Source organism: Enhydra lutris, unplaced genomic scaffold, assembly GCF_002288905.1.
Source record: "Enhydra lutris kenyoni isolate GAN:26980312 unplaced genomic scaffold, ASM228890v2 scaffoldscaffold90, whole genome shotgun sequence".
Lineage (NCBI taxonomy): Eukaryota > Metazoa > Chordata > Mammalia > Carnivora > Mustelidae > Enhydra > Enhydra lutris.
Window position 1 is genome coordinate 5,745,497 of NW_019154174.1, and position 12,965 is coordinate 5,758,461.

At 61.6% G+C, this 12,965-nt stretch overlaps 3 protein-coding genes across 8 annotated transcripts in view; all 3 read right to left on the reverse strand.

The window, feature by feature from the left end:
• Nucleotides 1-355: 355 nt before the first annotated feature.
• On the reverse strand, nucleotides 356-3,008 carry LOC111162254 (PAXIP1 associated glutamate rich protein 1). The gene is made up of 3 exons (XM_022526534.1): nucleotides 2,366-3,008; nucleotides 2,101-2,183; nucleotides 356-788 (listed from the first exon to the last, which is right to left on the reverse strand). Exons 1-3 carry the CDS (start codon nucleotides 2,845-2,847, stop codon nucleotides 589-591), a joined length of 765 nt encoding a protein of 254 aa, XP_022382242.1. The 5' UTR covers nucleotides 2,848-3,008; the 3' UTR covers nucleotides 356-588.
• Nucleotides 3,009-3,705: 697 nt separating this feature from the next.
• LOC111162253 (proline rich transmembrane protein 2) lies at nucleotides 3,706-7,217 on the reverse strand. Its single transcript, XM_022526533.1, has 4 exons — nucleotides 7,160-7,217; nucleotides 5,501-6,467; nucleotides 4,972-5,104; nucleotides 3,706-4,805 (listed from the first exon to the last, which is right to left on the reverse strand). The coding sequence occupies exons 2-4, from the start codon at nucleotides 6,401-6,403 to the stop codon at nucleotides 4,795-4,797; spliced, it is 1,047 nt and encodes a 348-aa protein (XP_022382241.1). The 5' UTR covers nucleotides 6,404-6,467; nucleotides 7,160-7,217; the 3' UTR covers nucleotides 3,706-4,794.
• Nucleotides 7,218-8,363: 1,146 nt separating this feature from the next.
• The window catches only part of LOC111162325 (MYC associated zinc finger protein), a 5,088-nt gene continuing 486 nt past the window's right edge, over nucleotides 8,364-12,965 (reverse strand). Inside the window, exons 1-6 of one of the 6 annotated variants that reach the window (XM_022526682.1) lie at nucleotides 12,658-12,885; nucleotides 11,718-12,574; nucleotides 11,251-11,314; nucleotides 10,799-10,970; nucleotides 9,330-9,477; nucleotides 8,364-8,483 (exon numbers count right to left, since the gene is read on the reverse strand). In XM_022526682.1, coding sequence (XP_022382390.1) covers nucleotide 8,483; nucleotides 9,330-9,477; nucleotides 10,799-10,970; nucleotides 11,251-11,314; nucleotides 11,718-12,574; nucleotides 12,658-12,849 — 1,434 coding nt within the window. In that variant the 5' untranslated portion in view covers nucleotides 12,850-12,885 and the 3' untranslated portion in view covers nucleotides 8,364-8,482. Of the gene's footprint in view, nucleotides 9,478-9,775; nucleotides 10,002-10,798; nucleotides 10,971-11,250; nucleotides 11,315-11,717; nucleotides 12,575-12,657; nucleotides 12,886-12,965 lie in introns of those variants that run through there. The other 5 variants (XM_022526683.1, XM_022526680.1, XM_022526684.1 and 2 more) reach the window with 5 other exon arrangements.

Sequence of the window (12,965 nt, forward strand, 5' to 3'; positions counted from 1 at the left end):
AGAGATCACGTCCGGGTAGGGCAGCCTCCGAGGGGTGGGGCTTGGCTATTTAAAGGGCCCTCGCAGCTGGTTCTCGGCGTTTCTCCGCTGGGCGGCTTCTCCAGCAGCTGAAGGCACTGCAGCTCAGCCCTCAGGAGGCTCACGCCTCCAAGCCAGCTGGCAGTGCTGAAATGAGACTGGGAAGGATCAGAAGGCCCGAGACTGGCGGGGAGTGGGAGTGGGTGGAGGGGGGACAGGTGCTGAGTTCGCCTCTGCCCCATGTGGCTTTAATTTCAACTTCCCCATCTGGGTGACTATGATCCCGCCCTTCCGCACCTGTCTGGGCTTCTGCAGCAGCCCACCCTGGAAGAGAAGATAACTTAGCGTTTTTTTTTATTTTGGATTCAGAAAATTCAGTCCAGGTCTCCAAAGAGAGGTTTAACAGTAAGCACATAATAGGCACACACGTTCTCTTTCTGGCAAGGGGCAGTGCTGGGAGCTTGGAAGGCTCTCCTCTCTCTCTCTCCTTTTGCCCAGTGTCCCAGCGCCCTGGGTTAGGGAAGGACCCTAGACGGCAAATGCTGTGCACCCTAAAGGCGGCGGCAGCACTCAGTATTTCCGCTGGCGGGGGAAGAGCGTGCTCCCTGAGGACCGGAGTGGGGGACTGGTGGGGCTGGGGTCCTCGGAGTCCAGGCTGAAGACATCTCTGCCAGTACGAAGGATCTGCTCCTCCAGCTTCTTGTGTCGCTTCATGTCTGAGAGAACCTTGTCCAGGCGGGCCTCCCGTTTCTGGCTCCGAGCAGAGCTTCCTGGAGAAAAGGAAGGTAAGAAGTGTGGATTGGAGTGAGGCGCTGTGCATCAGACCTGCCTAGATGTTACTACTTGGGGAGCTCATTAAACATACAGATTTCTAGGCCTCTGTCATGGAGGCCTTGAGGTTTGGGGTTGGGCCTCAGATGAGGTAGAAAGTGAAGATCTGAACTATGAACTATGAGAAGGGGCCAGTAATGTGAAGACCAGGGTAAAGAGATCCAGGCAGGGGGACAAGCAAGTGCAAAGGCCCCGGGGCAGGAATAGGGAGGTCTGTTCCAAGAAGGATATAAAGAGCTGGGGGATAGCGGAGGTGGGGGACGGGACGGAAATATATAGTTAAAGAAATGACTTAGAGACCATGATGAGAGGTTTGGATCTCTTAGTTTAAATGGAAATAAATGTCTGTGGAAACCCTGGGGGCCTGGACAGTCAGGGGAAGTAGTGGTGTTTGGATTCTCTCTTGACATGCTATTTCCCCCAACAACGGAATCCTTTGGAGGGTTTTAAACAGAGAAGCATCATGATTTATATTTTGAAAGGATTATTCTGGTTGCTGAGAATGGAAGCAGGGAGACCAGTTAGGTGCCACCACAAATATCCAGGCAAAAGAGATGGCTTGGGGCGCCTAGGTGACTCAGTTGGTGGGCTTGAACTTTTGATTTCAGCTCCAGTCGTGACCTTGGGGTCGTGAGATTGAGCCTCAAGTTGGGCTCTGTGCTGGGAGTGGAGTCTGCTTATGCTTAAGAGTCTCTGCCCTCTGCCTCCCCACCCCGCCCCCCAATCAGGTGCACAGGTATGCCTTCCATAAAAAATAAATAAGTGAATGAATAAATGAGAGAGAAATAATGGCTTGGATGAGGGTGTGGGGTTGAAGGTGGAGAGCAGCAGCTGAGCTTGGAAATGTGGAGGCAGAGCTAACAGGATTTGCTACTAGCTGGATGTTGGGATGAGAGAAAAAGAAATCAAGAATGGCTCCAGGGTAGATTCCAGGAAGGCAGTTGGGTCACACAATAATATGGGAATGAGGATCTAGATAATAAAGAATGACCAGGAAGACTTGAACTTCTAGGGGAGATGAAGATAAAAGAAATGGGAAGCCTGACGGAGTCACCTGTGCAAGTCTCGGAAAGGAAGACAGGGTACCTATCCACGCTGGTACGATGGCACCACTGGGGGAATGCTCTCTCCTACAGCTACAAGTTGCGTAGCACCCAAAGCACCAAACACAGGCCTCTTTTAGGGAGTCACCTTTTAGTCAGTGGGAGTAGAGGTCCTTCACCTCCCCCTGCCTCTCCCCTATGTCTGTACCTGGGGTGCGTCTCCGGTCAATCAGGGAGTCCTTCGGTGTCATTGGCTCATCGTCAAAGTCAAATTCTGTAGGCATGTGCGGTCTGGGACAGGTGGACAGAAATTGAAGGGTGAGGGTGGTCTCCCCAAACACCCCAGCCTGCGGGTCTCCCCTCCCCATTCCATCCCTTCACTTTCCATGCTCCAGGGTTCCACCTCCCCTCCCAATTTATTTCTGGCACCAAGGGAGCGAGCCCAGGAACGGGGTGCAAGGGCGTGCCCTCACTTTTCCTCTTCCTCCTCTTTGGCCTCAGGCTCCTCATCGGATCTCTCCTCTTCACTCTGGGCCTCAGGGGTGGGTGGCCGGCGGGGCAGAATTTCAGCCTGAAGCTCCAGGGTACCGTGGGCAGCCAGAAGTTCATAGAGCCGCTGGATTTCTGAGGGCGGAGGCATCCAGGCCTGCCCATCGGAGGGGAGCTCCACCTCCTCATCGCTGCAGGGCACGCACCAGTCCTCCGATTCTCCCTTGGCATGCTCCTCCCCTTCAGCGCTGGGGGCTTCTCCCAGCATCTCCTCAGCCCCGGACCCCTCATGCTCCGTCTCCTCCCGGCCTCCTTCCCCCTCTTCCTCGGCTTTATTGGCCGAAGCAGAGGAGCCTCCAGTATCCTCCACGGCCAGAGCTTGGAGGCCAGAGGTCACTTCCCCTTCTTCAGACAGAGGCACCGCCATGGTGGTCGAAATGTCTCCATGACCACGAACAAGGGACATAGGCTACTAGGGGAGGGGCCCTGCGATGATAGGATATGCAGGAGGACAAGCTGGGGTGGGGGGGGTCTCCCGTCCCCCTCCCCCAAGGGATTGGGTTCCCCAGAAGTTCAGGGATTGTCTCCAACCAATCAGGCTCCAACGGCTGTCCCAGCAACGAGGCCGCCGGTTCCCAGGAGGTGGCGCTGAGCCCCCTCCAAGGACCCCGCCCCACGGATCCAGCTACGGCCCTCTGAGACTCCCAGGGACAAGCGGAAGCCACTTTCCAGGCCGGAGAGGGGCGGAGCCGCTCCTCTACCCTTCACACTACCCCTCCCCACACCTGGATCGGGCGCCCCGCACCTCGCAGTTCAGCCGCCTCAGCCGCCGTACGCACCTGGAGCTAAGACCCACCTCCCGCGCTGCGCAGGGTCACAGTACGCAAGCGCACAGAGATGGCGCGGAAGGCCCCGCTCTAGCCGAAGCTACTTGGAAAAAGGAAAGCGTGGGGAAGAATGCACATGCGCAGGTAGGCTCGGGCACAATTGGCTTCGGCCCACAGTAAAGATGGCCTCCGGGAGAGCGCATGCGCATACACCCCATAGATTCTGCCCGAAAGAGGGCAGTACCGCGGGACCCGGCGGCAGACAGATGTTAAGGACCAACTGAGGCAGGAGGCGAGTCTCATGCAGTCTCCGTTTATTTGTGTTTCAGACTCATGCAGCATCCGGCATACAAAAAGGGATAATCTGTTTGATGTATCCTTTTTTTTTTTTTAAAGACTTTTAGTTTTTTTTTCCCCTCCCCACGCCTTTTTTTTTCCTCTTTCTCTCTTTTTTTTTTTTTTTTTTTTTTTTTAAGAAAACAAAACCCGCCAACTCCGAGCCGCGTCGTAGCTCAGTCCCCGCCTCCCTAGCGGACTGTCGCGTGCAACAAACCTCCCTCGTCCTCTTGGAAAATAATTATAGAGTTCCCCGCCCCTCACTCGCTCCCTGCATTCGGGAGCTTTGGTCCTATCTCGAGGTTCTTTCGTTACAAAGCACGTGAATGACCCCAGCCCCGACGCCTTTAAGAAACTCGCTGAGCGGGTTTAAAAGCCCAAGTGGGGCAGGTCGGCTCGGGCTAATCAGAAAGGGTCAACAGCCGCGCCCCTTCCTCCTCCCCGGTGCATGCTCACAACAGAGCTAGCCACCGTGCGCGACACCCCGCACAAGTCCCCAGACAAGGCCTGGCTTGCCAGCTCTGCGACCCAGAGGCGCCCTGGGTGCGTCAGGACCTGGGTGGTCCCAGCAGAAAATAGTTGGAACCGGGCTGAGGAGCCCTCCCCTGACATCGCTCCCCCCCCCCCAGCCTGATCTAATAAGTACTGGAGTTTTTGCAGAGAAATCGGTGGCGGGAGGGAGGAGGAGAGGATCCTGAGGGGAGGAAAGGATGCTGAGGGGAGAGAAGGCAGGAAGAGGAAGGGGGCAGAGGGTGTGGAGGGGGAAGGGGAGATGATAAAGGGGAGAAGGAAGAAAGGAATGGGGGAAGATGCCAAGACAGTGAAAGTTGAAAGGGGGACGCCAGGGCTGGGGTGCAGGGAATTGGGGAAGTTGGGAGGAGTGCAGGGAGGCTGGGAGAGATGCAGGAAGGCTGAGAGCAGAGAGTCTGGGAGATGTTCAGGTCAGGGAGATTTCCAGAAGTGCAGGGAGGTTTCCAGAAGTGCAGGGATAGGGAGGCCAATAGGCTGGAGGGGATGCAGGCAGAAGTACAGGGAGGTTGGAAAACAGTGCAGGGAGAAGAGAGGCCTACGGTTGGCACAGGAGCCTGGCAGGATGCAGGAGCAGGAAAGAAGCTGTAAACAAGGCCGCTCAGGCTCTCTTGGTCCCTATGGGTGCGGGCCTGGGCCATCCATTGGGCTCCCCCCAGGGGAGGATGGGCCCAAGACAGCTCCCAACAGGAAGAAAAGTCTTGGAATGCGGGCAGAGCCCCTCACTTATACACTGTGGGAGAGGAGAGGGAGGGACAGACAGAGACGGTGGGGGGAGAGACAAGGAGAGACAAAGGAGAAGTAGGGAGGACAGACAGGAGAGAGCAGGGGCAGGGGTTAGTAAAGCTGCCCTTGCCAACCCTTCCATTCCTCCCGGCCTGTCCCAGACCCCCACTCACCGCCTAAGTTGATGACGCAGGAGGCGATGATGATGAGGACCCCCCCTACCAGCGCCACGATGCTTAAGAGCTTGGCCACGCGGCCCAGACGCTGGGCCCCATCCACGTCCCCCTGCTGCAGGCTGTTCCGGGACTGGCGTGAGGATGAGGGGTGCGGCACCGTGGGCCCAGGTCGGGAGATGGCAGCCCAGCAGGGTTCAGGTGAAAGAGTTGTCCCAAGGAGACAGGCAGGCCCCATGGACAGTGGTTCGAGGGGGGAAAGAGGGTTGGAGAGGCAAGGAGGGGAGGGCACAGGTCAACAAGGCTGCGTGAAACCTATCCTGCCCTCCCTCCCACCTGATGGGCTAGGGCAGTGGTGGCTCCGAAGGGAAGGTCCCAGGGAGAGGCCAGAAAAGACCCCATACTTGGGAAGGGAGATCCATGCAGAGAGGAGAGGGAAAGCAAGATTACTACTCCTGGGGTTCACTCCCAGTGGTGGCAGGAAACTGGGAGCCACAGCAGACCTGGGCCAGGGTCCCATGGGGCTCACCATAACAGCATAAGCGAAGGCCACTATGTTGACAGGCCACATGGGGCAGAAGCAGGACAAGATGGCGAGGATGATGTAGTCCCGAGGTTTCTGGGTGCCTTCACCCCCCTCCACCCCAGACCCTGCCAGCTGGGAGCTGGGGTGGCGGCTCAGGCTACCTCGGGGAGATCCGGGATGCCCACTGTGAGCCCTTCCTAGTCGGTCCTCCTCCACCAGCTGCTGTAGCACTCGGGGAGGAGCCCCGTTGGCTGGGTGGGTTTTGGTTGAGGGTGGCGAGTGAGGCTGCGGGGCTGGGCCCTCTTCCCCACCACCAGCCTGCAGGGGAACCACTGCCCCATTCTCCTGTTTTTCCCCCACGTTCTCAGTCAGGACCTCAGAGGTGGGGTCCTCCTGGGTAGGGGGCTCTGGCTGAAGAGCTGACTTGGGGGTGGGCTGGGAACCTGGCTGGCAGTCTGGCTGAAGGTCTGACTGTGGGTCCGACTGGGGAGCAGGCTCCGAGGCTGGCTCAGGTGGGGCTCCGGACCCCAGATCGGACCCCTGGTCTGCAGTGACCTCTTTATTCCCTTCTGGTTTGGGTGCTGGCTCTTGGCATGCTTCTTCGGGGCTGGGGTTGGCATTTGGCTCCCCTCCTAGGCTCGAGCTGAGGTCTTTGGCCTGGGCTGTTTCTGGGGCCCCAGCTGGGGTCTCTGTGGTTTCTGGAGCCAGCCCAGCTTTGGCTTCTGAGTCCACAGGGGCCCCGGTGATGTCTGGGCCTGGCTGCAGGGCCTCTGGCTCATCTGGGACCCCAGCTGGGGCCTGGAGAGGGCTAGTTTCGCCTTCAGAATGGCCAGGCCCTTCTCTTTGGGTTTGGGGACCCTCTTCTATACCCTTCATCTCCGAGCTCTCAGAACTGTTGGCTGCCATCTTGAGAGGGGAGAGGGGAGAGGACCTCGATGGAGAGGCTGGAGCAGCAGAGACAGCAGCAATCCTGAAAAAGGAGGAGACAGGTTTGGTGTGAGGAGGAAAGCGGTGGCTCTCATCACTGCAGTTGGAGAGGGATATGCTCCTGTCGTAGGGCCAGCGTTGGGCTGCCTCTGGGGAGAGGAAGAAAAGTTGGGGTTTCCTTTGCCTTGGGGTGGGACATCCCTGGGGAGGAGTGCCCTGCTCAAAGTCTTCTGCTCGGAGAGCCCTGGGAAGATTAACCATTTTGTAAACAGGACCCTCCCAAGCTCTCTCCCTGGGCCCGCCCGACAAGATCCAGACTCTGAGATCCCAGCAGATGCCCCAGCACCCCGAAATCAACAAGCTGTGCAGACGCTCGCACACTCCGACAGGCAGACAGGCACACTGGGCAGAGGACCGATACTCACGTTCCACTCCCTCTGCGTCCTCCCTTCCTCCCCGGGCGCCCCGCCGGTGCAGTATTCTCACTGCGCGTCTGGGGCGCAGCGCCCCCGCCCCTCCCTGGGGCACCTGGGCTTGTCCCTCTGAGCCCCTTCTCAGCTCCTCTCGCAGGGATTCCCTCGCCCCCGGGAGACCGGCGCCTCCTCCTCCCATTGGCGTGGCGCGCCCAGCACCACCAGTCAGTCCGCCAGGCGCCCGCATTCCGGTGCAGCCCTCCCGGCGTCCGCCGTCTGTCCGCGCACTCCTACCCGCAGCCTCTGTCCATCCCCGTCTCACCTCGACGCCGGCCTCCAGACTGCTCCCGCTGCTGCTGCTACCGCCGCCCCGTTGCAGCAGCCGCAGCCCGGGAGGGAGCGAGTCAGCGAGCGAAGGAGGGAGGCGGCGGGTCTCCCCTCCCCTCTGCTCGTCCCCTCCTCTCGCTCCTCTCAGGTCCCCTCCCCTACGCTCTGCTGCCGCCACGCACCGCCCCCGCCCCTCGCTCGCCTCCCGCCCCTCCCGGCCAGCCCAAGGGAGCCACGCGTGCCAGGCCCCGCGTTACCCGGGCAACCGGCCGGGTAACCACTCGCGCCCCCTCCCTGCCCCTTCCCACGCGCGCTTCTTGGGGGTGCCCCCTTCCTAAGCCCCGGGCCCCTCCCGCCAACGGTCACCGGGGTTCCTGGCAGAGGCAGGGGGCTGGGGGCAACGGAGAGGGGTCTACGAGGAGACAGGACCTGTGAGACGGGCGGGACCCCTACAAGCAGAGAGAGGGGAAGGGAAATGAGGCAAAACTTGGGGAGGCTGCTCAGGAGCAGGGTGGGGCTGGAAGAAAAGGGAGCCTGCAGTACAGAAAGCCCCTCTCCCCTCCAGGAAGCAGCAGCAGAAATGGGTGCTGGAAGGCTCTCGGGTCCCTGGAGCAGGACTCAAAAGGGAATTCCAGGGCAGAGGCTGCAGAGGCCGTCAGGAACAAGAGGGGGCTGGGCCCGGGCCCGGAAGCGCTCAATGGACCACACCAAGAGTGGAGGGAACAGTCGAGGGGAGAAGCGCAGTTTTTCTCGGCACCCTCCGCTCCCGGTACTAGGGCTGACGTCCCCACCCTTTCTGCAGCTCACTCGCCCACTGTCAGCCCCCAGGGCCTTAAGGGCTTGCAGGTACTGGGCAGAGGTGTGAGCCGCAGGCAATGGGTGTGAGCGGAGAAGAGCAGCATTTGTCTCCTGTTGGGGTTTTTAACCCAGGCCTCTTCAACCCTCCAGTGGCTATTCTGGGCCTGCCAGAATAGGGTATTCCCGGGAGCCCCGGGAGTCCTGGAACCTGCTCTCCAGCCACTGGAGCTTCGGCCCCACCCTGAATCTGGGCTGCAGCCGCTGGTGAGGGAGGAGCCAGAGCCGGGGAGCCACACAGGCCAGAGCAAGGCTGGGACCCGAAAGCGGACACCAGGCCCAGAAGAAATGCCTTGGGGGGTGGGGACAGGGGCCTTGGTGAGAACAATCCATCCACTCCAAAATCAGAGACAGGTTTTTATTTAAAATTTATTGTAATGGGGTCCGCGCAAAAGGAGGGGGGTGAAGGGTGGGGAACATGCAGGGGACACAGGAACACGATGACATGGCCAGGGCCACAGCTTCTGTCGTGGGGGAGAGGGATGAAAAGAAAAGGCCAGGGCTGGAGCTGGGGTGGAAGAGGGACGGGGGAGATACTGTGACTGCATTCCCCCCACCCCCAGGAAGCACCTCTAGTCCCTGGATCCCCCCATTTACCCTGGCACCCTAGAATTCCATCTCTTGTCCTGCCTCTGGCCCTAGTGGCTCCTTCTCTTGCTCCCCTTGACTTGTTTTCCCCTGACAGATTCTCAAGTAGGACAATGTTTAGGGCCTGACCCCAAACAACCCCACCTCATGAAGGTACTACCGTTGCCTTCCCTGCTTCTGCCCCTTCTCCAATCTCACCTTTTCCCCTCTCTGGGACAGAATCTTTGATTCCCCTCCTTCCTCTCCTCCCTCCCCCTGGAAAAAAAATTAAGAGGAGAAAGAAAAAAAAAAAAGCACCAACTCCCCAGGGAGGGGCAGCGGACAGTATGGGCAGGGGATGGAAGGAGAGCAAGGACCATCAAGGAGAAGGCTCACAGATCCCTGTAAGGGCAGGGCAGGGGGTTAGAGAGGAGAAGGGGTGAGAGCAGTGGCCGCTCCTGTCCTCTGCCACCCCTGCCCACTGTCCAGGGGGCTTCAACACAACCGAGGGGACAGGTGTGTGTGGGGTCAGGTCTGACAGGGAGAAGACAGGAGCAGGAGAAACAAATCGTTAAAACCTAGCGAATTCCCCTAAGAAACACCTCTTCCTCCTTTCCTTCTGGAGGCTCCTTGGTTGGTGGGGAAGTAGTGAGGAGTTGGCAGGAAGAGAGGGGGGAAGAGGAGACGGTACCAAGGGACTTTCCTCCACTTTCCACTCTCCCGACCACTAACTTGGAGCTCACCAGGGCTGGGAGGGAAGTGGCTGAGAGCTCACAGGCACCCCCTCAGCCCCCGAGAGGGAGCCCACAGCTGTGGGGGGGGCTGCCACTGCTGCCGCCGCTGCTGCTGCCGCCGCCGCCGCTGCCGCCATAGGACAGACCTCACCGGTACCTGCGTGGGCACAAATGCCAGGAGATCACAGCGCAATCCTATAGGCAAGAGCCTCGTCCCCTCACCCCAGACTGGTTCCCAGACTCCCTCCCCTGGGACACAGCCGTTGCTCACTTCCTGTCTGGTCCCCGGAGGCTTTCCCAGTTCTCCTGAAGGGCCCTCCCTGTCCCCAGAAGTTTCCCTAGCTCCAGTGGTTTGTGGGCATCCCTGGCCTGCCTGAGATCCCCTACTGGGCCCTTTGAGCCCCCTCGTCCCACACACCCCATCCCACCCCCCCCAGCCATGCCCCACGCCTTGCCTGGTGGGTGCGGGGGGTCCCCCTCAGCAGGTGGGCTGTGGCTGGGGGGCGTCTCCCGGGACAGGGGGGGCGGCCCCCCCCAGATGGGTCTGCATGTGGCCGGCCAGCTGGGCAGGGGTCTTGCAGTGCACGCTGCACAGCTTGCACAGGATGCGGTCAGCCCGCGGGGCCTGGAGCCCGTGGTCCTTCACCGCGTGGATGCGCAGGTATGCTGCTGTGGTGAAGCCTATTGGGGGGGTGGATTGGGATGGGGGGATGGGGGGTCAGCCAGGCGGAGACCCCAGAGACGGGGCTGTTCTCCTAAGGCTGGGGACGCCCTCCTCAGATAGCCCTGTCCTCCTCCCACCGCATCCTTGGGAACCTGGGGCCAACTACTCTGTTGGGGCTGGTGGGGCTGGTGGGGCACAGCCCCTCCCTCAGCTTGGGGCCTGGGTGCGTGGTGTCACAGAACCTATTCTCCGTGGCTAGGGGAACCTCTCCCCGGGTGACAGGACACTGATTTCTAGCCACCTGAAAGAGTTGACCCTCAGCAGAGACGGCTGTGTCCCCTCCCTCCAGGGCCCCAGTCAGTCTCAGCCCCGTTACTCATTACTTGGTGAATCAGTGAAGCTGTTTAAAGCAGCTTCCTCTGCTGCTGGGGCATGGCCCCAGCAGGCCTGTTAAGCCCCTGTGGTGGGACTCCGCCTGCTCCAGAGCAGGAGCGCACGGCACCGGGCCGCTCAAAACCCTGCCTTCCAACCCTTGGGAACTGGCTCTCTGGACCGCTCCTTCCCCAAAGCAGCCCCTTCCCCAGAGCAAGCCACCCCCAGAAGCTGATTCTTTCTGGCAGCTCTGAGTCTCCAGTCCAGACCTCTTAGAACTTAACGAGGCTCAGTCAACCCGCTGTTGCTCCACTTGCTTCCTAAAGGGCTCTAGATGCCATGAGCCCTGGGCTACAGCACCTGGAAGCCTCATATGTGGAAGGGCCTCTGGCTTGGTCCCCACCCTTTGTTCCCGGCCCTCCCAGCGTCCCTCAGCATGTACCTTTGTTGCAGAGCTCACAGACATGGTGAGGGCCCTGGCTGTGCACCTTCATGTGGTCCGAAATATAAGCCGAGCTCAGCATCTTGCCACACACGTGACACGGCACCTTCTCCTCATGTCGTACTGTGTGCGCCCGCAGTCGGTCCTTCGTAGCAAAAGCTGCCTCACATTTCTGGGGAGGGGGGAGGGCCGTGGGGGGGTGTCAGGAGAGTTAAAGCTTCAGGGAGCAGGGAGAGGGGAGCAAGAGATTAAAGGAATCAGAACCTCGGGGGTCTTTGATCTGTAGGAAATGGGAGTGAGATGACAAGGTCTTGAAGAAGGGATGGGAAAATGGGAGTGAAAAAGCAAAAAGGAGAGAGAGAAAAAGGGGGTCTGAGAGGCTGAACTCAGACAGCTACCAGGAGGATCAAAATCATGAAAACCGGGACAGGAGGAGGCGGCGGACTTCCTACCTCGCACTTGAAGGGCCGTTCTGTTGAGTGCACTTGTCTGACGTGACTGTTGAGGTGATCCGGCCTGGGAATACGTTGGGGTCGGGGTTAGGGCCCTGGGGTGGGGACGCGCTCCCCGATCTTACTTCTCAGCACACCCGGCCTTCCCCGAGATGCCCGCATCCTCGCCCAAGCCCCAGGCTTCGGAGCCCCCGGGCGGCAGGAAATCCCTCCCCCTGCCGCGGGGCGGGCCGGCCCTCCGCCCACGCGGAGCCTTCTCACACCCGGAGGACCCACCTCCTCGGCTAAGTACCACCCCCTGCTCCCTGGTAACCGGGCGAGGCTTCCCTCCCTCCTCCCGGGGAGTGGCTCCCGGTCCCCGGCCTCAGAAACCGCCTCCCGCCCCGCCAGCCGAGGCCAGGCCACCTCCAGCGCCGTCCGCCCGCCCTCCCCACCCGCCCAGTGGGCGGCCGCGGCCCCGTGCACACCGGGAGAAGCTCTTGCCACAGTGGGAGCAGTTGTAGGGCTTGTGCACAGCGCCGTCATGTGAGCGCACGTGGTAGCTCATGCGGTCCTTGCGCTTGAAGCGCTGCTGGCACACCGGGCACTGGTAGGGCTTCTCGTCCGAGTGCGACAGCTTGTGTCGGTTCAGGTGGTAGACGTCGCGGAAGGCCTTGCCGCACATCTCGCAGGCGTGGTTCTTCCGAATGCGCTTGCCCGAGGCGGTGGTGGTGACCACGCCGCCCGCGGCCACGGCGGCCGCTCCGCCGCCCGCACCCGCTTCTCCCCCTCCCCCGCCAGCGCCGCTCAGCTGGGGCACGCTCAGGAGGCTCAGGGGCACCATGGTGGGCATCTTCATAGCACCCGAGGGGACCCGGCCGGCCTTGGCTCCCGTGTGGATGGCCTCGTGCCTCCGGAGATTGTAGCCGTTCTTGAACTCCTTGGCGCACAGGGCGCAGATGTAGGGCCCCTTGCTCTTTGTCTTCTTCTCCAAGGCAGAGGCGACCGGGGCCACGGCGACCGTCGAGGTTGGGGCTACGACGGCGGTGGCCGCGGCTGCGGCGATGGTGGCGGCAGAAACAGGAGGCGCGGCCTCGGCCGCGGGCGCCGACACCGGCGGGGGCGGCGGCGGGGGCGCCGGCGGCTGCTTTAGAGCCGCTGTGTCCACTGTGGAGGCGGCGGCCGGGGCCGGGGGCGCAGCAGCGACGGCGGCGGCGGCAGCAGCAGCAGCGGCGGCGGCCGCGGCGGCGGCGGACTCCTGGGCGGCGGCGAGAACCGGGAGCAAGTCCACCTGGAGGGGCTCGGCCGCCGGGGGCTGGGGCGTGGGTGGGGGCGCCGGCGCGGCCTGCGAAGACAAGGCGCCGTGTGGGCCGCGGCCGCGGGTCGGCGCCCTCCCGGCGCGGCCCGCCACGGCCGGCCCCTACTCACCTGGAATGGACTCTGGGCGCAGCCCTGGGAGGCAAAGAAGCGGGACTGGAGCTCAGCCCCGACCTGCAGGGGGTTCTGGGCGTGACCCTGAGGTGGCGGGAAGGAGTTCATGAGGCCGCCCACCCCCCGGGAGTCCAGGCCCAGCACGGGGAAGGGGGGGGCCAGCAGCGTGCAAGGGAACACGGGGAACATGGCCTCGGCCACGGCGGGGCCCCCGGGGCTCAGCGGGGGCCGGGGGCGCGGGCCGCGCGGGGCCCGGGCTCGGGGCGCCGCCCCCGGCCGGCCGGGCTGGGCCGCGCCGAACGCAT

What these genes read in the sequence shown, in the direction of transcription:
- LOC111162254 (XM_022526534.1), bottom strand. Translation starts at nt 2,847, where the DNA reads ATGTCCCTTGTTCGTGGTCATGGAGACATTTCGACCACCATGGCGGTG. An exon ending in AAAGAGGAGGAAGAGGAAAA is followed by an intron (nt 2,184 to 2,365) that starts GTGAGGGCACGC and finishes CACCTGTCCCAG; the next exon opens with ACCGCACATGCCTACAGAAT. An exon ending in TGACCGGAGACGCACCCCAG is followed by an intron (nt 789 to 2,100) that starts GTACAGACATAG and finishes CCTTTTCTCCAG; the next exon opens with GAAGCTCTGCTCGGAGCCAG.
- LOC111162253 (XM_022526533.1), bottom strand. Translation starts at nt 6,403, where the DNA reads ATGGCAGCCAACAGTTCTGAGAGCTCGGAGATGAAGGGTATAGAAGAG. An exon ending in CCTTCGCTTATGCTGTTATG is followed by an intron (nt 5,105 to 5,500) that starts GTGAGCCCCATG and finishes TCCTCACGCCAG; the next exon opens with TCCCGGAACAGCCTGCAGCA.